This window comes from Ctenopharyngodon idella, chromosome 10 (genome assembly GCF_019924925.1).
Source record: "Ctenopharyngodon idella isolate HZGC_01 chromosome 10, HZGC01, whole genome shotgun sequence".
NCBI classification, from domain to species: domain Eukaryota; kingdom Metazoa; phylum Chordata; class Actinopteri; order Cypriniformes; family Xenocyprididae; genus Ctenopharyngodon; species Ctenopharyngodon idella.
Genome location: NC_067229.1, coordinates 6151246 through 6175623, shown reverse-complemented (window position 1 = coordinate 6175623; position 24378 = coordinate 6151246). Strand labels below are relative to the sequence as shown.

Below are 24378 nucleotides of genomic sequence, written 5' to 3'. Positions count from 1 at the left end.
TGAGTTTCACACATAAAGGAACACTTAAGAAACACAAGAACGTCCACACTGGAGAGAAGCCGTATCACTGCCCTCCCTGTGGAAGGAGTTTCACACATTTTTCTTCTCTACTCAGCCATACGAAAAACAAATGTAAGAAATCACAGTAATTCACGTTCAGATCCAGCCCTTTCAAGTGCGACGCTGCGTCCTTAGCAAACGGTCCATGTGACAACCCTCTTCCATGAAAATCACAACATCCAAAGTTGTCACAGTCAAAACAGAGTTCATCTTCAAGACCAGCAGTTTCAACTCAAAGATGGAGTTTCTCCCAAAAGAATATTAAATGTTTATTCTCATTTATCATTTTTCTTTATGATATAAATTAAATCATTATGCTTTTTTGTATTTTGTTCTTTTTGTCTAATCTTCATGTAATGCAAATGTATGACTCTTAGTTAATTTACTCTGTTTTATGAAGGAATGTAGAATTTTTTACAAAATGTTCTTTTGCTCATATTAGCAGAAAGAGAGCAGCTGGAATAAGACAAGCAGCTCGATTCAGTCTGAAACCTGTTCACAAGAGGGATGATAACTATAACAAAGGTTTAATAACTGTTTTAATTCTAAGAGAATCACACATCACAACTATAATAATAACGACACAAAGACAATATCATTGGAATCACTTTCAGAATTATTATTTTTTTTCCAGCTGATGAATGATAAAAACACTGACAATCAAAAACTACATGACTTTAAACAGTTTGAGCATTTAAAGTGGTGTTTAGAATAAACAGACTGTTCTCATCTGTTGGTGTGGATGCTAATATAGTTATAGTTATTGTCTTTGGTGTAAACAGGCCTTTGTTTATATTTGATATGTTGCTTTGTAGAAGTTTGTTTTTTGTTGGGAACAGAATATGGTGCATTTTTAAAAATCTACCTTTGATTTGGTCTCGCGGTGGATTGCTCCAAGAATCTGAACACTGCTGTGAAAGGAATACGTATTCTGCAGTTACAGATAAAAATGGAAAGTGAGTATCAAATAATGTCAGTCGTCACTACATGGCTTATGGGAATATTTGTGGGCACTTCGGTGGGTGAAGAAAAATAGACCATGAAAAATAATTAGGGGAGATCAGGGAGTGTTGTAACACAGGGTTAGTTGTAACACTGTCAGTTTGCCCAATCAGAAAGGAGCTGTGGTGAGAATGTAAACTTTTTGATTAAGATTATTTTTGCCTAGTGTTCACTGTCTTGCACATACAATATATAGAACCGAGTGCCCGTCCTACTTTTTTTTTAATAACCCATTTCATTCTGATGCTACTTCTGTTTCATCTCAACTTTAATGTTAAACAACAAATGAAAAAGAGAAAAATCACTTATTGTTCTTGACTGAATCACTTTAGTAGATTTAATAATGTATGTTTATTACATTTGTGATGGAATTTTCATTAATCATATGTAACTAACATTTCTTTTTCTTGCAGGAATAACATTTATATTCTTTTGAAACCTAAATGTCCCCAAACCTTGGGCCAAAGTCAGTGTGTGTCTGAATCATATCTGAATATAACAAAAGGGAAAATGAAACTTAAGGACAATTAGACAACTATTTAAGTAATAGCACCATGATATTGAGTAACCAACAAACTAATAAACACATGATTTGGGCAGATCTTCCTTTACCTAGTAGAAGGGTTTGACATAAGAAGAACCAATCATATTGTAGAATGCTTTGCCATGCTCTTATCCTATATAAGCTGTTGTATTCTTTTTACTGGTGGGATTGTCTGTGATTGATATGAGGTCCTCCAGCCATGATTAAAACATATTCTAAGGCATAGTCTAGAGTCTGTTTGGTTTTTTGGCTGCGCAGCAGACTAGACACTAGAGAATCTTACTTCCATACTCAAGTGATAGTGTTTAGTGGAGCACTAAAGATCTTATTCTCAAGTGATCAAAAAGGGTCAAGACATCGACAGACTCAAACAGGTATTGAAGTAAGCTTAGTAGAGTATAAATTCATAGGTGTCTGGGACACCCGGTTAGGTGCGTAGGGGAAAATCTACCACACTCATTTATAGAGTGAAGACTATGCAGTGTTTTATATTACATTTGATTGCTTTAATTTCTGTATTACGTCTTTCTTGGCTACCAGAAAATTAAAGCTATTGTTTTTAATTACACAGAGCAGGACCTTCTTTCCCCTCACATTAGTATTAGTCTTAAAGGGAAAGTTCACCCAAAAATAAAGTTTTTGTTCATCATCATTTGCTCCTCAGCTCATTCCAAACATGTGTCTTTCAACTATGGAACATAAAAGAAGATTCTTTGAAGAACGCTGGGAGCCAAAAAAAACATTGGACTCCGAAATATAAACAAAATAAACCATTTCTTAAAGTATCTTTTGTGTTCCACAGAAGAAAGAAAGACAGGTGTAAGGACCAAAGGAGTATCTTTGAATGGCTCGCACGCTCAGGGGGCAAAGGAGTATCTTTGAAAGGCTCGCACGCTCAGGGGGCAAAGGAGTATCATTGAAAGGCCCGCGCGCTCATGGGCAAAGGAGTATCTTTGAAAGGCTCGCGCGCTCAGGGGGCAAAGGAGTATCTCTGAAAGGCTCGCGCGCTCAGGGGGCAAAGGAGTATCTTTGAATGGCTCGCACGCTCAGGGGGCAAAGGAGTATCTTTGAATGGCTCGCACGCTCAGGGGGCAAAGGAGTATCTTTGAATGGCTCGCGCGCTCAGGGGGCAAAGGAGTATCTTTGAAAGGCTCGCACGCTCAGGGGGCAAAGGAGTATCATTGAAAGGCCCGCGCGCTCATGGGCAAAGGAGTATCTTTGAAAGGCTCGCGCGCTCAGGGGGCAAAGGAGTATCTCTGAAAGGCTCGCGCGCTCAGGGGGCAAAGGAGTATCTTTGAAAGGCTCGCACGCTCAGGGGGCAAAGGAGTATCTCTGAATGGCTCGCACGCTCAGGGGGCAAAGGAGTATCTTTGAATGGCTCGCGCGCTCAGGGGGCAAAGGAGTATCTTTGAAAGGCTCGCACGCTCAGGGGGCAAAGGAGTATCATTGAAAGGCCCGCGCACTCATGGGCAAAGGAGTATATTTGAATGGCTCGCACGGTCAGGGGGCAAAGGAGTATCTTTGAAAGGCTTGCATGCTCAGGGGGCAAAGGAGTATCTTTGAAAGGCTTGCATGCTCAGGAGGCAAAGGAGTATCTTTGAAAGGCTTGCATGCTCAGGGGGCAAAGGAGTATCTTTGAAAGGCTTGCATGCTCAGGGGGCAAAGGAGTATCTTTGAAAGGCTTGCATGCTCAGGGGGCAAAGGAGTATCTCTGAATGGCTCGCACGCTCAGGGGGCAAAGGAGTATCTCTGAAAGGCTCGCGCGCTCAGGGGGCAAAGGAGTATCTTTGAATGGCTCGCGCGCTCAGGGGGCAAAGGAGTATCTTTGAAAGGCTTGCACGCTCAGGGGGCAAAGGAGTATCATTGAAAGGCCCGCGCACTCATGGGCAAAGGAGTATATTTGAATGGCTCGCACGGTCAGGGGGCAAAGGAGTATCTTTGAAAGGCTTGCATGCTCAGGGGGCAAAGGAGTATCTCTGAATGGCTCGCACGCTCAGGGGGCAAAGGAGTATCTCTGAAAGGCTCGCGCGCTCAGGGGGCAAAGGAGTATCTTTGAATGGCTCGCGCGCTCAGGGGGCAAAGGAGTATCTTTGAAAGGCTTGCACGCTCAGGGGGCAAAGGAGTATCATTGAAAGGCCCGCGCACTCATGGGCAAAGGAGTATATTTGAATGGCTCGCACGGTCAGGGGGCAAAGGAGTATCTTTGAAAGGCTTGCATGCTCAGGGGGCAAAGGAGTACCTTTGAAAGGCTTGCATGCTCAGGGGGCAAAGGAGTATCTTTAAAAGGCTCGCGCGCTCATGGGCAAAGGAGTATCTTTGAATGGCTCGCGATTATCTTTTGTGTTCCACAGAAGAAAGACAGACATACAGGTGTAAGGACCACCCATTGGCCCAATGACAGAATCCAGCGGCATGGGTGAAAGTATAATGTGTGTAGGTCTTTTACTTGTGCTTCTATAAAGTTCACTTAATTTGTAATAATTTAGTTTAATTTTGACACCAGCTTCGTATTTAAACTGATTCCAATTTCCGCAGACCCTCCTCGAAAATACGTCACACGGACAGTGTGCGGACCATTGCGAAAAGCAGATTGTTAAAGTAAATTTTGGGCTTTAGCAGGAAAACCAGCCTTACACAGGTTTGGAACGACATAAGGGTGAACGAATGATGGCCGAAGTTTCATTTTTGGGTGAAATATCCCTTTAAGTGAGGGTAGACTGATAACAGTATATTAAAACAGATTTAAATAATCAGTCCAATACATAGAAAGTGCATTAGATCCAATAAATCCAGTAAATCCAATAAAAACCAGCCACTCTGAGATATACACAACTAAAGACATTTTAACTGAAAAAAGTTGTTGAATATCACTTAAACAGTATAAATTAACAGTGCACTTCTGATTTGAGGCATTGTTCATTTCTGAAGCACAAACAATAACTGACATTCTGTACGTATAATTATAGTGATGCTTGCCTTAAACAGACTGAGCTGTCTGGTTTCTGAATACTGAACGCAGCATAAAGTTTCTGGTCCTCAGGAAAATCTGCATCAAACATGTACAAGAGTTCAGGCTCTGGGCTCAACCTATAGAAGAGAACAGAACGAGCCTTCTGGTCCACGAACACACCGAGCTTTCTAGTGGACTCTGTTTGAAGTGGTTTAGTTAATGATTCAGTTTTTTTGTTATGAGCTACACATACATTTTTTGAGCAACATAAACTCCACGACATCTTGTTGCGTCCCAGATGTACTGCGTCACTTTTACCCTTCCTCTTGATTTCCTTACAGGCCACGCCCATGTGCACACCTGTCCCAATCACGTCCACCGTAAAGAAGCAGCGTCCTGACAGCGGCTGGCAGCACAGGACCTGGTTGCACTTGTCAAATCTTTCATCATTAGCAGGAAGCTGTTGTTTCTCCCCCTTACGAACAGCTACTGTGTTGTTCTCACTCAGATAGAGGTATTCATTAGCTGTCTGAGGGTCAAATGTGAGCGCGATAGCATCTAAAAATGAAGTGAGATTTATCATAAAATGCCAGCTTATATATCATTAGCAACAAGTTCTCATTTTGTCTCCAGCAGTGCACCCATGTGTGTAGATGATGTGAAATACGTTTGGGAAGACATGCCATATTCCATCTAAAGCTATTTTAAACAGCATTTAGGTAATCCTTTCACACTTTTAATGCAGGCAGGTTCATTTAAAAAAACACTGTGGTCTTGTTTCACAGAGTAAGCCATATTACACCTTAGTTAAAATAGTAAAACGTGCCTTAGAAAAAAACATCACTAGTGTGCATCTTGAGACAAAACAATGGCACTCAGTGCAAGTTACTTTCAATTAAAACAGCTCAAACATGCATTTTAGTCTGGGACTAGCTTAAGCCTTGTCTGTGAAACTGGGCAATCATTGACAGTCATTGTACTTACTCAAATAAGTACTGAGTAATATTAATTAACTACATGTACTTACTATAGAGTTACGTTTAGGGTTTGGTTTAGGGTTAGTTTATTGTAATTATGCACTGTTATTACTGTTATTAGTAAGTGCATGCAGTATTGTGTAACTACGTCACCTTAAAATAAAGTGATACATCGGTCACAGCGCAAGACCTTTTAAAATGAAAAAGGTGTGAAAAATGGTGTTCAGTTACAGCATCTACAAAAATTCACTTTCACTTACTGAAAGATTTTATGTTTAAAGTATTGTTCTCAGCATTGAAGGAAGGTGGACAGAGGGTCCTTTGTCCTCTGTTGAAGCTGTATTCTATACTATAACATCTGGTTTTCTTTATGTACCGGAACAACTTCCATGTGAGGTATGAGGCCCCTATGGCCGAATGGGAAGGCAGGGAATGGTCACTGCCTTTTGTATTGCAAGTATGGGAGAGGGTCTTCTTGGATCCCCAGGAAGGCATGGGTACTTGGCCGGAAGATGACCATATTTAGACTTGTTTTTCTATATGTATCACATTCCTATACCATGAGCTATATGATGTATTCTCTCTCTCATTGGTTAAATCTATACTACACCCCTTGTACTCTTTCTATATAATCTCTGACCCAGCTAAATAAAAATTAGACTTTTTACTCTCCCTCAGCACTGAGATTGTTCATTCAATTGCCAATTAAGAGGACTGGGATGAGGCGCGCCTCAGGAGCAATAATCTAACACTTACATATTCATATACGTTTAAACCTACAGTCTTTGTGCTGATGAACATTCATGTGTATGTTTAAACTCACATTTGTACAGTCCTGATTGGTCTTGGCAGTCTCCTCCAATGGAAATTCTGGTTAGAGTAAAGAGTTAGGGTTAGTATGTTAAGACTTGAATCACACCATTTAACACTTATTGAAGCACATTTAAACATGAATGTATAGTCTCTCATTCTGCAACACATTCATTTTTACCTTTACATTTCACAAGTGTCAAATCAACAAAATACAATAATGACTCCTAAATACAGTTTGGGTCTCATGAAAACTCATTCATGAAGTATTTTTGAACAAAACGTCCCTGCATTGATTTGTGTTTTCCCATCACTGAAGCCTTTCACTAGTGCAGAGACACTCACTGGTCACCACCTACAGTACTAAAGTGGCCTACAGAAAGTATATCTGAAAGGAATTTCCAAAAATGAAAATTCTGTCATGAATTACTCACCCTCATGTCGTTCCACACCTGTAAGACCTTCGTTCATCTTCAGAACACAAATTAAGATATTTTTGATAAAATCCGATGGCTCAATGAGGCCTCCATTGACAACAAGATAATTAACACTTTCAAAAAGGTACTAAAGACATATTTAAAACAGTTCATGTGACTGCAGTGGTTCAACCTTAATGTTATGAAGCAACGAGAATACTTTTTGTGCACCAAAAAAACAAAATAACGACTTTATTCAACAATATCTAGTGATGTGTGATTTCAAAGCACTGCTTCATGAAGCTTCGAAGCTGCCAAAGTCACGCCCCCCAGTGGTGAACCATTGAAATTTCAAAACACTTATGACATAACGAAGCCTCGTTACTGAAATCATGTGACTTTGGCAGTTTGATACACGCTCTGAACCACTGATTCGAAACAAAAGATTCGTAAAGCTCCATGAAGCAGTGTTTTGAAATTGACCATCAGTAGATATTGTTGAATAAAGTCGCTATTTAGTTTTTTTGGCGCACAAAAAGTATTCTTGTCGCTTCATAACATTAAGGTTGAACCACTGCAGTCACGTCGACTGTTTTAACGATGTCTTTAGTAACTTTCAGGGCATTTGAAAGACTTTATTATCTTGCTGGCAGTGCAGGCCTCACTGAGCCATCCGATTTTATCAAAAACATCTTAATTTGTGTTCCGAAGATGAACGAAGGTCTTATATGTGTGGAACGACATGAGGGTGAGTAATTAATGACAGAATTTTCATTTTTGGGTGAACTAACCCTTGAACATAGTGAACAATTCACTGAATGACTAGGAGAAATCGAAGTCCTCACTACAATTTTCCTGGGATCCAGTGGTTGTTCATACCAACCTTCTACATGAACTGATACAAGATAGAAGCTACAGTACCTCAGTGAGGGCAGCTTAGCCTTCAGAAGACGAACTTTCTGTTCCATGTTTCCAAGGTCATTATACTGCAGGTCCAGCTCTCTCAAAGAGGAATTGGCTTTCAAAGATGACAGCAACTTAGAAACTCCTTGTTTAATTTGACAGCCTGATAGTCTATAAAGCAAAACCAGATTTTTGTTTAGATCAGCTGGTCAAGTAATAATATTCATGACATTCCATTTGTCCTTTGATTCTGTTGGTTTGATTCTGATGGTTTCTGTACATTATATTTATGTATTTAGCAAATGATTTTGCATTCACTCTATACATTTTGAGTGATCCCTGAGAATCAAACCTATGACCTTGTTATGGCTAGTTCATGGGTCTCTGATGTCGATGTGGTGGAAATTCACCAATAAAATTGTTTGTTTATTCATTTTTTACGCCATGTTAGCATCATGGCTATTTATATGGCAAACACAAAGGTCAATATCATAATCCATAAAATTTACATTATTATATAAAATATTTCAACTTAACATTAAATAGAAAATCTAAAATACATTCGGGTTCACCAATAAAATTAAAGTCAAAATTAAGTAAGGGGAAATTGCGATCTCTCTTACAACCAAAACATATCTCAGAGAGCTACAAATTGAGCTCTAAGCAAAACAGAGTATATACTTGTGAGATTCTAAGAACATCCTGTGCCTCTTTCTCTGTACCTCCTAAAGGATATAACCATTGCGTCATGGTCAAAAGGGTATGTTTTTTTTTTTTAGAGCAGTGTATAGTCCTCTTCCTCTTTAAATCTGAGCTGTCAGTTTCACTTCCTATATTTTCCATATATATTGCATCTCTAGACAATAAACTTGTGTACCATGCTTGATCTGCACTCTCTGTGTCTGTGTCTTCTTTGGTACCCAGGTATACCTGCTTTTCTGTACTAGATCACTCAACCTAAATAGATCTTCTCGAAATACTTGAAAATCATATATATTCATTTATAATCGAACAAAGATTTTTGATTGGATAAGCAAATAAACATTATCATAAGGCCTCCTCCTTCCTTCTATCATATATGTACACTTTCCAGTTCACACATTGTTCGTCCTCAACATCCCATAATATGCCCACCTGGCATTCGTAAATATTTTTTAATTGGAAACGTTTTATCTGACTCCCTAGACTCTTCCCAGGCCTATTGACCTTGGCTACAGAAAGAGGCATTATTCAAAATTATTTCTTACAGCATTTGCAGATTATAACTTGAAACAAGAACGAGAGAGAAAAAAAGAGATAAAAGGGCCAATATATCTTTGCCAAGAGTCTTCTGCCAGTAGTGTGATGGCCTGTGCTCAGTAGTTATCCGAGGCCTTCCATTTGAGTGCCTCAGATAACTTACAACATCTCTACAAAATCTAACCCTCACATGTATGCAGTAAACTGCTTGAAACCTTCAGTTCGTCCCCTTACATTCTTAAACAGTTAACATTCTCTAGAAGGAATTACTTTGTCCTCCTTCTCTCTAATTCCTCTGTCAAAGCATCATATATTGAGTAACAATAAAGGTAGAGTGTCTGTTTTCAGTACATACAATAAAAAATACTGATTTACTCACATGTGTCAAAAACAAAATGTATCTACTAAAAATAACATAGGAAAATATCAGTTAACTGTATCATGTGTTTCAAACACCTCAGCAAAATTTACAGTATCTTTACAACAGCTACATAACAGTGTTTATTTTACCCATCTGTCTTGACCCTGATGTTTGCAGTTTTACTTACTTCAGAACCTCAAGATGACACTTGGCTCTCCGCAGCCCAGCTGAAAGAATTTCAACTCCTAGATCTTCTACATGATTGTCGCTGAGGTCCAGGATTTTTAGATTCACATTTGATCCTGAAAGCACATTCTTGATCAGCTCCATGTCCTTACTATGGAGGTCATTGTGGCTGAGGTTCAGCTTCTGAATCTGGCAGTTGGGATCACAGAGGGCCCTAGAAATTTGCTCCAGTGCAGACGGTCCCAGACTATTGTGGCTCAGATCAAGATGAGCCAGGTGAGAGTTTGGCGAAGTCAGGAAAGACACCAGGACATCACAGTGTTTCTCTGTAAAGCCGCTTCCTTTGAGTCTGTCAATATTACATTTAAACTGTTACAGTTGTACATTTAAACACTGTTGCAATTTTGCGTTTATACCCTGTTACGGTAACAATTTTACATTTAAAATCTGTTATACTAAACTTTGACTGGGAATATTTTATGATACATTCTGAAGATGTTCACAGCAACATACTTACTGAGCCTTTCTGAAGCACTTGATGGCTGGAGAGAATCTCTGAAATCCTTCTAAAGTCATGTTGTATTTCCTGAGGACAAACTCTTCATGGTCTGTATCTGACATCACAAACTGGAAAGCCAGAAATGTGCACTGGAACAGTGTGAGGGGCTTTTTGGTCCGTGAACGTTCGAGATTTTGCATCTGCAAAAAAGACATGTCTTTGAGCTCCACGAGGCAACGAACAAGACTGAAGCATCTCTCAGGGGACAGATCTTTCCTCCTCAAAGACCTAATGTACTTTGTCACTTTTTTGTGGTTCTCTGAACTACTGTCTTGCAATGGAGGCAGGAATCCTTCAAGTGTTTGTCTGCTGGAATCACAAGAAATTCCGAAGAGAAAACAGTTAAAAAGATCCAAGTGTTCATTTTTGCTTTGCATGGCCACATCAATCACGCCTTTGAGAAAATCAGACAAATGAGACTTTTGCCCCTTTTTAGTTTTTATTAATTCCAGGGAGTCTTGATTTCCTGATAGAAATTCATGAAAAACAAACAAGGCTGCAAAGAATTCCTGAACACTGAGATGGACAAAGCTGTAAAGTTTAGTCCTGTTATATCCAGCTTTGCACTCAGAGACACAGGTGATGATGCCAGGATATCGAAGAGCATCATCAGGAGTGATATAATATTTCCTCAAGTCTTCTTTACTGAAGACTGTATTCCGTTCCTTCAGCTTCCAGTAAGCCAGCTTTGCCAGTTTCTTAATCAGTTCCTTGTGCTGTATGAGAGCATCTTCATGTGGAAGTTCTTTCCGTTGATATTTGTTGTGGCTTAACGTAGTCTGATTGAGCAGATAGTGGATATACATTTCTGTCTGATTTGAGGGCATGTCCCTATCTTTATTTTGACTTTTAATTATGTTTTTGAGAACAACCGATGAAATCCAACAAAAGAGAGGTATGTGGCACAATATCCACAGGCTCTTATGAGACTTCAGGTGACGGATAACTTTTTGGGTTAGATCTGGATCCTTAAACTGCCTCGTGAAGTACTCCTCCTTTTGTTCATCTGTGAATCCTCTGATCTGTGTGACGTATCCCTGTCTGAAGATCTCAGATGGAAGCTGTCCAGCAGCCACAGGCCGGCTGGTGATCCACAGGTGTGCGGATGGAAGCAGTTTTCCTCGGAGAAGGTTTACTAGAAGGACATCCAGTGTGGTTTTTTCAGTAACATCTGACAAAATGTCTTTGGCTTCAAATTTCAAATCATTTTTATATTCATCCAGACCATCTAAGATGAACAGAACTTTTCTATCAAAGATCCAGTCAGAGATGTGCCTCGCCTCTTTGGTTAACTCTGGGTAAAAGACACAAAGCAGGTCAAAAAGACTCTGGTTGTCTCCCTCATGCAGGTTCAGCTCTCGGAACGGGAGCAGAAAAACAAGCTCTAGATCCTGATTGGCTTCTCCGCTTGCCCAGTCATGGACAAACTTCTGCACCGTGACCGTTTTTCCAATTCCAGCAATTCCTTTTGTTAAAGCAATCTTCATGGTTCGATTTTCATCCACTGGTGGTTTAAGAATTTCATTGTAGTTTATAACTGTCTGCGCTGATGTGTTTATATCATTCGTCTGAATCTGCCAGATCTCATGTTCTTTATTGATGGGGTCCGAGTCGTCATTGATGATAAACAGTTGTGTGTAGATCTTATTTAGCGTGACTGACTGTTGTGCGCTTCCCTCCAAAATCCTCTCCGAATCCTTCATCATTCTTGATTTCATCTTATTCTTTGTCCTCTGAAGAATGTCTAAAAATGTTGTAAAGTCGTATTATTAACAGGAGCATTGCACTTATGAATGAACAGTTTAATGCAGCAAGAGTTTTGACATGTCTTTCTGGTTCTTACCATTTTTGTTTATTGAGGTAGTAGAGTGAGGCACCTGTGGCTGAAAAAACATATACATGTTAATTTACAGTATATATAATATACACCGTATCTTAAATGAGCAACTCAGCAAAATGTACAATAATACAGTATATTAATGATCAGGCACTCACCACTTGTATGTTCATGGTAACAGGACCAGCTATTTTGGATCCTAGTATGTTTGGAGCAAGTATTGTGCCACCATTCCTCTGGTCAATTCTGAAGTTGTGAAGATCTGAATTTTGAATTTTTTTATTTCCAAATTCATCCTCCTTCAGAGGGTCTTCCAACCCCCCTGTTGTTCCGCTGTGTTAAGATAAACAGTTTATGATTAATTTTTTGTTTTATGATTAATGTTTACATTTGACAGCAAATACATTGATTCAAGCATGAAAACCTATTTTAGTAGACAAAAAGGGCATAATATGGCCTCTTTAATAATATATGTTGAAAATGAATAAAAACTAAATAGACAAAATTTGAAACGTCATTCTTAAATACACTGCATGCTTCTTTCTTTCGCTGATCTGGACTTACAGCAAAAGGATACACTTAGGGCCGGCCCAGGCTCTGTTGAGTGAGATTTCAGATTCAGATTCCCCCCCACCATTAAAAAAATTCAGAAAAAGCAGATTTTTCAAAACTTTACTATGATGTAAAATAACATACTGATAAGTATTAACATAAATAAGTAATAAATAAATTGTGATAAAAAAAAAAAAAAAATTGACTTGCAATCACCTGAAGAATAACACAAAAATTAAATTAGAAATTAAAGTGCAAATCAACAAAAAAAGTGCAAACAACTATTATAATTTCAGAATTACAGAACAGTTTCAAAACTGAACACGCCTGAAGGCAACAAAATAAAGGCTACATATTGTAATTTATTTGTAGATGTTAGCCAGCAAGCTAGGCCACGCCCACACAGGGGGGAAAACAATCCAACCGTCTCCATTGACTTTGTATTGCGTGAGGCTGCCTCCTTGTAATTTCTGACTTATTACAAAAAACAGAACAATAAACACTGCTATGTGACAAGGTGTACAGGGTGACAAGGTACGCTATGGATAATTAATGCGTTATGATGGTGTATTATAATTACGTCATGACGCAGAAAGTGTTTAAATTAGTCCAACATGACATGTTGTGAAATCTTATGATTTTTTGTTGATGTCAATTTTATTTTATTCTAACATTACTTTAATCAGTTCGATGATCTATCAGTACTAAAATTGTTAATTATCAGTATTTGCTTAATATATATGGGTGTAGGATGGTCACAAGAGGGCGCTCTTCCGAGAAAAAAAAAAAAACTTTCGTGGGGCGCTCCTCAATCATTTTGCGCCCTAGGCAACTGCCTGTGTCGCCTATACCACGGGCCGGTCCTGGATACACTGACAGAGTGGCAGACAGTGATGGCTTCTTTAAACATTTTACGAGTTTCAAAAAGCTTTCTGCCATCGTGATTTCATAACTACACAATCATTGTTATCATATTTTTACGTTTTAAATACGTTAATTGTTTCATATTGTGGATATAATAACATCACAAGCCTGTCTACACACCTCATTGTACCTAACATTAGGCTTGAAATGGTACAGTAGGCGAGAGTAAGCGGCTGCAGTGAGGGGAGGAGTAAAAAAAAGTGCAGGCAAGACGGACAGTTCTCTGTTCTCATAGTGAACCAGACACCTACGAGATCAAAGGCGGCCATCGCGGGATTCACAATGCACGGTGTTGCTGATAAACTGGATGTAATTTACGTTCTGTTGCTTTTATATGATATGATTATACTCATTTATTTCCATTCCAAAGACGTGTTTATCAATCATTTTGACTTTAATACAAACATGTTTTTACATATATATTTTATATAAATATGACAACAATCACATAACCCATTGAGAGTCAGAGACTTTGGGAATATTCACACATAATTTATTCACATAAAAACATGATATCAGAGTTTTAAAATCAAACATTTCAAAAGTGAACAATACATCACGGTTGTTTAAACCGCTAGGCTTGTTCGAGGTGCATGGCATCAGTACCGCGAGAGTACTTTGAGAGAAATAAATAACAAGTACTTTGGGTGTCTTGTTCATTATATTTATTTCCATATAACATAAACTTAAATTAGCCTACATCCAGTTTATAAGCAACAAAGAGCATGAGTGTGAATCCCGCGATATCCGCTTTGATCTCGTAAGTGTCTGATTCACTACGAGAAGAGAGAACTGTCCGCCTACTCTCGCATACATTTCAGGCGAGGCAAGGCTAATCCCTACTGTCTCTTTTCCCAACAATCTGGAACCGGTACTACCGGTACCTACCAGTACTTCCGCTTGGTCGGTTTCTTCTGTAATAAAGGGTAGTTCTCCACAGTCATATCTTTCATGTTCACGTGCTCCATCACTAAACATTTGTTTGAGTGTTTATTTCTTGAGTTTTTAACCTAGCTGTCAAAGCAAATGCGCGCCAAAAGCGGTACGAAACTGAAGCGGATATCCTCTGTGACGCATCGAGCGGGAGGTCGGGGAAAAAAAAAACTCTTTTGAGATGCGCCTCGTCTATGGCAAGCCATTTTAGCATTTAATGCCCTTGTGTGTACTAGTCATAATTTAGTACTGACTAGTCAATATTCCAATTCCAGATATCTATTTTGCAATTTTGATTAGTAGGCCTACTGTAATTAAGACCCAGTTAACAATTTTTGGTTACCAGAAAGTTCTGGAAACGTTAGTTTCTGGTTCCCAGAACATTTCTGGTTCCCATTCCTATTGGTTTGGAAAATGTTCCCCTAACCTTCCCAGTATGTTCCCAGAATGTTCCCCTAACCTCTTTACTCCAATATCACACCTGCATGTTTATCAGTGGTGGATCTACTATTTTTTTAAAGCAGGGGCCACAATGGAGCCACCCTTTACAGAGAGGGGCCAAGTTTAACATTCAAGTCATGTGTAATTCACATTGGTTCACACTTACGTTATGCTCTTGTGCCATCCATGCAATAAATGCACGTCTTTGAATGAGCCCTGTTGTTTATGTGGGTTGCATTGACGTAGATTAGCAATGAGTGACAGGGCAGGGGCACTTCAGGCACAGGATTGGTCACTTGTCTGTTGCCTTGCTGCCAGTTTCTCCATAACTGGCTAAGCGCTCTATTTGAGCAAAGGAAACACAAATTAATAATAAAATTAAAAGAAATATCCGATCATCCTCAATAACGCTGTCATTATTTACATCTCATGTTATCAGTAAACTGTTGCGTTACCAAGGCAACGACTGCATTACATTCCAAAGAGCGTCCGTTATCAGCCCCACATTGGAAAATGAAACCATAACTGTACCAGCTGGCCCGGATCAGCACGGAACGGAACGGTTACGCAATGAGAACCATTTGGCCCGATGGTGGAAAAGCGGCTATTTTTTGTATTTTTTTTATCAGTATACAGTTTTTGTCAAGCAAAATCTAATCAACTGATTTTAAGTGAAAAACATTATTTAATTTCACAGAATCAACTTGATGTTACACCAACAAATGTAATATTTATGGGTTAGATCAAGACAGTCGAAAGGTAGGACATTTTGTTTGCACATAAAAAAGAATGGTTAGCACATTTATTTGTAAGGTAACAACCTGGACAGCTATGCTGAGTTAATGTTCAATGTTTGTCATGTGACAACACTGCAGCATGCCACTCTGAAAGATTTTTTTTGCATATTGTATATATTATTTCCAACACTATTTTAAAAAAACACTAGTTAGTTTGCCACTCCGAACCTATTATTATTATTTTTTTTTTACAGTCTATGCTCCGAACACAGTCAGTTTTTTGGGGGGTTGATTTTCGCTTCGCATTGATGACGTCACTGCCTAGCGCCATCACATCGTTGAGTGTTGTGATGTGATGTGATGTGAGGTAAGAAGTTCACGTTGCTTCGTATATTTATACTATTATAAAAACAAACAAACAAACAAACAAAAAAAAACAGTTTGTTAAAGCATTATTTTACAGGGTCATTTCTGTATTGTTTTCATCTGGTACAGTGCTATTTGCGCGTTTTTTCCTGGCGTCTGCACTTAAATAAACATTTAGCCTAGCAGGCAACAATGTGAGGAACTAATGTTAAATTCATAAAGACCTGAGCGATTATTCTGTTTTTGCATGTTCGTCTGTGTGATTGTTTCGATATTTGGAGCGATCAGGGTTTTGTTACTGAATGTCATATGATGATCCGAAGAAACAGTCAAAGTATTATCTGTGTTGGGAATGAATGAGAATCGAGATTGACGATTTTCACCACACCTTTTAAATCCATCACAAGAGGTACATAAATATTAATATGCAGACAAATAGTTTTGACATTATAAACATTAAAATATTATTTGGTCGTGCTCTTTCATTTGAAAGAAAGAACTGTTTCGGTCCCTACAAAACAGCAACAAGTTTATATCTAATTTTTTTTTTCATTTTTTTTTTTTATGACTGTAGGCAATGACTAGTTAAATGTAACTATATATAGGTTCATATGGACATATGCTGATGTATTGTAGTTATTTAACTGTGATTAATGAAACAGTCTCCAGTGATAACAGTCTCCCTGATAAGACTTAAAGGGGGGGGATCACACACAGTTTCTGCCAATCTCATGTTAATCTTGAGTACCTATAAAGTAGTAGTGCATCCTTCATATCTTCAAAAAGTCTTTAGTTTAATCATATTTATAAAAGATACATACGCTGTACCGAGTATTTCCGAAAACAGCTGAGCACCGGGGAGCGTGTCCTGTGAGCAGAGCTAGAGTCACGAGTACACGCAGCTTTTGTGTAGCGATCGTCTACAAGCTATCAATGGTCAGCTAAACAACTGTATTTAAACACACACAATACACCATCGCATTATCCATGGATAACTTTTGAATCACTATAATGAATATAGCGTGTGAATGATAAATAATGAATTTATGAATTCACTACGTTTGTGTTGTTTACATTATATGCACTTAGGCGCCTATTGCCAACAAAACAGACATTTGAAGCAGTTTTACTCACCACCTGCGGTTCTGACTCATAATCGGGATCATATCACTGTGACCGCTCCATCTTTCAGTTTCAAAAGATCTGTAAATCCAGCGTAGAACTGGGCCTTGTTTATAAAACCATAAGCACCAATCTTGAGGGCTTGAGCAGCCACGGAAAAACACGAGATATTCTCCATTCATTTTAACCAATAAAAAAGTAATTGCAACTATCAGTTTCTATGGTTATTTTAATAACAAATATCGAGAGCGCATCAATGTAATGCGTGAGCACAAATCTCTCAGCTCCACTGAACACTGGGTTTTTTGGGAAGCAAGGTTATCTTTCCCTCATAACCAAAAACACACTTCTTTGATGACATTGTTGATTTTGTGTAGTCCTGTGACCTGTGCAGCGCTGCTGATGACTTCCGTAAACCCGAACGCGCGTTGATGGGCGTGCTCTCGCTCAGGTCCTCGTGTGCGCGCGCCCTTCCGGGAGAAGTGCCCATACAAGGAATTCCATCCCCGTTTACGTCACTCATGCTGATACTCGAGAAAAAAAAAGTCAGAATCCTGTGAGGATTTGGAAGAGAATTATTGGAACATAAATACTCCGTCATACGTCATACGTTTTGAAACTTTGGCCATGTTTAGCATGAGAATCCAACTCTTTAACAGTGTAAATAAGTCAGAATACATGAAATAGCATTATACCCCCCCTTTAAAGGTGGGGTAAGTAGTTTTTCAAAAACGCTGTTGGACATTGTTGATATTTCAAATCAACCCAAACAAACCCACCCCTCTGTTCATTGCTCCGCCTCCAAAACTCACCCTCCAATCCTAACCACCCTGCTCCAAGTCGGTCTCGAACCCCAGCCCGATCGCTGCTGGTATACAAAGCGAGTGCACTGACGCTAAACACTGCATTCTCTAGCGGTCGTCAGTGCGCAGTGGTTTACCTGCTCAACTCCCACTAGCTGGTCACTGTTACAATGTGAGAGTGCAGACCTGCCAACATGTACGCATTTTGCGTAGCGGGTACGCATTTTGATCTCAAAGTACGCTGGTACGATTTGTCACTCTAAACTACACAAAAACCTGGTTCTGTGCACGCGTAGTACTCAAATCAAGCAAAAGAAAAACCGTTAGACCAATCATAGCGCTGGGTTCATTTCACCAAATAGCAAGAGGGGATGATTGACAAATGCGTAAGGCCTATCATTAAAAAGAGACTGCAAATCGGCAGCAACACAAAATCCCGCTCAATCTCCCTCCTTCCGTTCCTGCCGTCTGACAGTGACTGAATTCTTCTGTCACACTGGTACTCAAAAATGTTTTCCAAGGTTGGCAGGTCTGCGAGAGTGGATGTCTGTTTATCACAGCTGATGCGCAACAAAATGCTTCACGAAAAATAAAGTGCAGATGATGAACGAACGATAGTTGGATAAATAAAGAAAAACAACATGTTTAAAGTTTGTGAATTAATGAAAACATTAATTGATAACTGATTTATGTTTGTTTTTGTCAGTTCTGCTCCTCACCTTCAGTGAAGCTTCTTCCACAGCGATTCACCAGTAAATGCTGGAATATTCCCATCAGTCTATAAGTGAAGAAGATAGATTTTGCGAATGAACATTGGAAACATGAATGACCCGGAACCCTTCAAAATAAAGGAGGAAGATACTGAAGAGCAAATAGGTTGGTATTTATTCTTGATTATTAAATAAGGTTATACAACTTCAAGCAGTTCATCAGATTTATTGCAGTTAGAAAAATCATAAGAGCTGTGAAATAATCATAGTTAAATGGGGCTTTCACACTGCGTAGTTAAAGAACTCTGTTTAGGGGACTTTACAGTCAAACCCCATAAAGAGACCAATCTGCTTAATAAAGACCATGATTCAAAGTTGTAGTTCAATAAGTTGACAGTTTACTGAAGACAAAGTTCTCCACACTTCCATTGGCCATAGAAAATGAGTGAAAGGAGAAATGAATTTAGAATACAGAAACACTAGTACTTATAGGTCAATGGGTAACCTAGCTAACAGAATTTTGTTAGAAGAACATTATCTAAATATTCAGTGTTGGCTCTGGGAACGTAAAAATGTCCAGTTTTCTTGACGTTAGAGGAAAGTTTTTAAAAGGCATAATGTTCCTCAAACGTTCTTTCAACTTAATTTTGATTAACAATTCAACATTGTAGGAACATGAAAATGTCCAGTTTCCTTAATGTTAGTAGAATGTTGTTTAAAGGTTAGTATGATGTTCCTGAAACATTCTTTCAATCATTCAAACACCTGCTGTAAACAAACACTGAAGGAAAGAGAAATAAGAACACAAACTACAACTTTCTTCAGCCACAGCCTTAGATGAACTGAAGATAAAAGACATTAAATCTCTGAAGATCTAATTAAACAGCTCCACAAACAGCATTACCAGCTTCACTTATTACTAACCAGACTGACTTTATTTCTGTCACACGTCTACAGCAGTTCTTATTGAGAATTAACAGAGGTTTAGATGTTGATGTCTTATTGAAAATGTTTCGTTTGAGGTCACCATCATGGATATCAGTGTTTGCTTTAGTTGGCCATTTGACCCTTGACTTTTGTTGAGTTGCTTCTTAGTCAGCAATTGCAGGTGTTTTCAGAAAACATTTCTGCATTTTGGTTAGTTCACCAAAAAATAAGAATTCTGTCATTAATTACTCAACCTCATTTCTTTCCAAACCTGTAAGACTTCTGTTCATCCTTAGAACACAAATGAAACTTAATGAAATCTGAGAGCTTTCTGTCCCTCTGTTGACAGTCTACGCAACTCTCACTTTGGCGCTTCAAAAAGTTCATAAAGAGATTATAAAACGAATCCATTGAAATGACCGGTTTAGTCCAAATTTTTTGAAGAGACACGAACGTTTTATATGATGAAAAGATTGAATTTAGGCTTATATTCACATATAAACATTCATCAACTCACACATCAGTTGTGGTAAACGGAAACTCAAGCATCTTAGCTTGACGTGCGAGAACCAATGAGGTTCATTATAATGTCTTATGCAGCACGTTCAAGCAAGTCCAGTTTAGCTTATTTTTATGTTCTCTGATCAACGTTTAAATGTGAATAAGATCAGGGGTAGGCAAGTTCGGTTCTAGAGAGCCGCCCGCTGTCCTGCAGAGTTTAGCTCCAACCCTGAAAAAAAAACTCACCTGCCTATAGCCTTAGTAATCCTGAAGAGTTTGATTAGCTTGTGTGTTTGATTAAGTTTGGAGCTAAACTCTGCAGAACAGCGGCTCTCTAGGACCAAACTTGCCTACCCCTGGCCTAATTAATGTTCATTATATAAAGCAGTGGTTCTCAAACTTTTTTGATTGCACCCCCTTTTAAACCTTTAAAAAATCAGTTTTTTGTGTGACATGGGTTTAGTGATAACGGAGATGGAACGTAGATGTGTAAGTTACGTGATTGAAAGAACAAATAGCAGAGCAACCTACAACAACCTGTAGTAATATCACAGAGGCTGAGAAAAGAGCACAACACAGCAAAGGCAACCCTCTCGGATTTTCGGATCCAAATGGACTCGTGAAGACCTCTACCTCAAGGACTTGTCGTTAACTATCTGTCCCTCACAGACTGCGTGATATCGGCACTTGCTTTGGAGTTATTTTTTTGGTCAACTAAGCCTCTTCTTGCCGACTAACGTTTAGTTGACTATTAGGGGGAGCCCCTACTTATTTATCACAGACTTTTGCTTTTTGATAAGGGCACAATGCAATATTGCACTTTCGATTTTAGTTCATTTGACAGATACTTTGCCGAAGCAATGGTGCAAAACAACGTTAGAGACATTTATGTTTTCATGAGTTTTTAAATATTTTCAGTTCATTTTGAAACTGTGGCGGCAAAGATTAGACTATGCCGGTCTGCCACAGTGTAGGTAATTAATGGAAAACACTGGTTAATTTATTTTTGTTCAATTTAAACCAAATACTCCTCTGTATTTTAGCTTTAAAGCAAATAATATCCGGGTAGCTTTTCATGAACTGGGTACAAAATGGAGCCTAAAACTTTTTCTTTTACTTTTAGTTTTCAATGAATCAAAAGAGGGTTTGAGAAATATTCATGCTGATGGCAAACATCAGGAAGTCAGACTAAATATTGTCCAAACTATTTTACATTTATACCTGGTTCACAATTTTTGCAACCAAACTTTTTAAATTTTTAACATTTTACAACCCTGACATGTTAAATGTAGGTAATCAAACATATTCATACACTACTCAGATGAATGCATTAAAAGGTTAATATACTTTCTTCTATTATGTCAGTTCACATGTCCTTTTCCTTTTACATTTTCCTTTTTCTTTCTTTTTATGACTTACTGGAAATCAAAACTTTTTAATTTTTTTGCTTTCGTTCTAGACCTGAAAGAAGAGAACAAGGAGATTGAAGTACCGATTGAAGTTGAAGTCAAAACTGAAGAAAAATCCTTGAGTCCCTCATTGAAAAGAAATGTCAAAATTAGTTTCACTTGCTCTCAGTGTGGAAAGAGTTTCTCATGCGAGCAGAATCTTAAACTTCACATAAAACTTCATCGTGGAGGGAAGCCGTACGCATGTGATCATTGTGATAAGATTTTCACAATAAAAGGAAACCTTGATGAACACATGAAAATCCACACTGGAGAGAAGACATACACATGTGGTCAATGTGGGAAGAGTTTCGCAGAAAAAGGAACATTTGAGGAACACAGGAAAAAATACATTGTACAAAAGAAGTACACATGTGATCAGTGTGGGAAGAGATTCCCATATAAAGGAAACCTTAAGGATCACATGAGAATCCACACTGGAGAGAAGCCGCACACATGTGATCAGTGTGAGAAGAGTTTCACACAAAAAGGAGCCCTTAACGAACACATGAAAATCCACACTGGTGAGAACCTGTACACTTGTGATCAGTGTGGGAAGAGTTTCACACGAAAAGGAGCCTTTAATGAACACATGAGAATCCACACTGGGGAGAAGCCGCACACATGTGATCAGTGTGGGAAGAGTTTCGCACAAAAAGGAGCCTTTAATGAACACATGAAAATCCACACTGGAGAGAAACCTTACACATGTGATCAATGTGGGAAGAGTTACACACGAAAAGGAGCCCTTAATGATCACATGAAAATCCACACTGGAGAGATGCCGTACACATGTGATCAGTGCGGGAAGAGTTTCAGAAAATCAGGTGTTTTTAAAGTACATCTACTTACTCATTCTAGAGAAAGAGTATATAACTGTGACCAATGCGGTACAAAATTTTTTAGGGCAGATTTTCTGAAGGACCACATGAAAGTTCATACAAAGGAGAAGCCTTATGTCTGTTATTTGTGTGGAAAGAGTTTTAGTCAGGTGGGTGCATTAAAAATACACCAGAAAAGACACAGCGGTGTAAAGGATCACATTTGCTCTGAGTGTGGTAAGACTTTTTTTACAGATGGTGCACTGAAAGTGCACCAGTCAGTTCACACAACAGAAACACCTTACAAGTGTTCACACTGCGACAAAAGTTTCAAACGGCCCATATATCTGAAAATACATGAGAGGATCCACAGTGGAGAGAAGCCACATGCATGTGATCAGTGTGGGAAGAGCTTCAGATTAAAAGTAACCCTTAAAGAACACATGCAAATACACACAGGAGAGAAGCCACACACATGTGAAAAGTGTGGGAAGAGTTTTGCACAAAAAGGAAATCTTAACATACACATGAAAATCCACAATGGAGCAAAGCCGTACACCTGTGATCAATGTGGGAAGAGTTTCACACATAAAGGAAACCTTAACATACACATGAAAATCCACACCGGAGAGAAGCCGTACACATGCGTTCAGTGTGAGAAGAGTTTCACACTAAAAGAACACCTTAAGAGACACATGAAAATCCACACTGGAGATAATTTGTACACGTGTGATCAATGTGAGAAGAGTTTCAGAAAGTTTAGCGTTTTTAAATTACATCTGCGTACTCATTCTAGCAAAAGGCTATGTAACTGTGACCAGTGTGGTAAACAATTTTTTACGACTGATGCCCTGAAGAACCACCTGAAAGTTCACACAAAGGAGAGGCCTCATGCATGTTCTTTGTGTGGAAAGAGTTTTAGAGAGCTGAGTACTTTAAAATTACACCAGAAAAGACACAGTGGTGTGAAGGATCATGTTTGCTCAGAGTGTGGTAAGAGTTTTTTTACAGAGAGTGAGCTGAAAGTGCACCAGACAGTTCACACTACAGAAACACCTTACAAGTGTTTAGAATGTGACAAGAGATTCAAACGATCAATATATCTGAAAATACATGAGAGGATCCACACTGGAGAGAAGCCGTATCACTGTGATTCATGTGAAAAGAGTTTTACTCAGTTATCTTCTCTAATCTTTCATAAAAAAAAATGCATGTCTGAAAATACAGAAAGTAGTTTGAGTTCTGATCCTGTACTTCCAGATGTGATGCTGCATAGGGCTGCATCAGAGATTATATTGACAATCGATTAATTGAAGGTTATTAGAATTAATCGACTGATCTTTGATTATTTCACAGATTAATCAGTAGGCTTTAACCAATTATTCAGCTTCTGCAGGTGGTTAAAATATTGAGTTATATATGCTAGAATGTTCTGTACTGTTGGTCAGAACCTGTAGGCATGAAGTCAACTGATTACCCATTTGATAATAAGTACTAGTGTTTCTGTATCTTAAGTTAGCTCGAGGCTGGATCCTCTTACTCATTTTCTACGGCCTTTGGATGTGTGGAGAACTTTGTCTTCAGTAAACTCTCTGTCAACTTCAACTTTGACTCCTGGTCTTTATTGAGCAGATCGGTCTCTTTATGTGGTTTAACTGTAATTCCCCTACAAAGTGCATTAATAATCATCCCACATCATGGTCACCGCTGATGTCAAGTAAAGCTGTTTTTGTTAAGATGTAGTTTAATGATAGCAGAGCTGTATACTGCAATATGTTATATGTTTATAGTCATCATTATGATTCAGACTGACCAAACTTGCTTCTATCACTAAACAGTACAGAGAAACAGCTTACGTGTTTTACCGCTTCATGTTTTCATCTTATTGGTCGAGCCACAGACCTTATTTAGAGGAGCGCCACGACAGGTATGAAAAGGAGGCTGTGAGGGATAGACTTGTCGTGTTTTCAATGGCATCCTCTGTAAAAAGCTATATAAAGCTCCTAGATAACTTCTAATTTTCCTCAGCTCATGTTGCCTGTGGTATTTTGTCTACTGAAACTTCTTGGGAAGATACTTTTGCTGTGTTTCATCAGCAGAACAATCAAAAATACATTAAATAACAGTACAGCCCACTGAAGAGATGTGCTTCTATCCATCACAGCCTCACTTTCATTCCCGTTAAAAATCAAAGATGGTGCTGCTGTGAATAAGGTCTATGGTTGTTATGTTACAGCTCCCAGATGGCC

General features: G+C 38.7%; 3 protein-coding genes across 11 annotated transcripts in view; 2 read left to right on the top strand and 1 right to left on the bottom strand.

The window, feature by feature from the left end:
* The window catches only part of LOC127519737 (zinc finger protein 239-like), a 76676-nt gene that overhangs the window by 11754 nt on the left and 40544 nt on the right, over positions 1–24378 (top strand). The window lies entirely within an intron of this gene.
* Positions 583–14365, bottom strand: LOC127519740 (NACHT, LRR and PYD domains-containing protein 12-like). Of its 8 annotated transcripts, none has more exons than XR_007931871.1 (9): positions 14209–14365; positions 12003–12177; positions 11851–11890; positions 9966–11751; positions 9450–9797; positions 7681–7833; positions 6357–6403; positions 3846–5114; positions 583–3580 (listed from the first exon to the last, which is right to left on the bottom strand). XR_007931871.1 is itself a non-coding variant. In XM_051907237.1 (9 exons), the coding sequence occupies exons 1-8, from the start codon at positions 14286–14288 to the stop codon at positions 5710–5712; spliced, it is 2643 nt and encodes an 880-aa protein (XP_051763197.1). In that variant the 5' UTR covers positions 14289–14365; the 3' UTR covers positions 4967–5114; positions 5687–5709. The 8 variants fall into 8 exon arrangements, 2 of the variants coding, with proteins under 2 accessions (XP_051763196.1, XP_051763197.1); XR_007931872.1 differs by having other exon boundaries at positions 583–3315; XR_007931873.1 differs by having other exon boundaries at positions 583–3277.
* Positions 15720–23734, top strand: LOC127519746 (zinc finger protein draculin-like). Its single transcript, XM_051907249.1, has 3 exons — positions 15720–15798; positions 18429–18598; positions 21320–23734. Exons 2-3 carry the CDS (start codon positions 18529–18531, stop codon positions 23437–23439), a joined length of 2190 nt encoding a protein of 729 aa, XP_051763209.1. The 5' UTR covers positions 15720–15798; positions 18429–18528; the 3' UTR covers positions 23440–23734.

Excerpts from the sequence above, each read along its gene's own strand:
- LOC127519740 (XM_051907236.1), bottom strand. The coding sequence starts at position 14,288 with ATGGAGCACGTGAACATGAAAGATATGACTGTGGAGAACTACCCTTTA. Across the intron at positions 11,752-11,850 it reads TACCTCAATAAACAAAAATG|ACATTCTTCAGAGGACAAAG; the intron begins GTAAGAACCAGA and ends CAACATTTTTAG. Across the intron at positions 6,404-7,680 it reads GCTAAGCTGCCCTCACTGAG|AATTTCCATTGGAGGAGACT; the intron begins GTACTGTAGCTT and ends TACTCTAACCAG.
- LOC127519746 (XM_051907249.1), top strand. The coding sequence starts at position 18,529 with ATGAACATTGGAAACATGAATGACCCGGAACCCTTCAAAATAAAGGAG. Across the intron at positions 18,599-21,319 it reads AGATACTGAAGAGCAAATAG|ACCTGAAAGAAGAGAACAAG; the intron begins GTTGGTATTTAT and ends CTTTCGTTCTAG.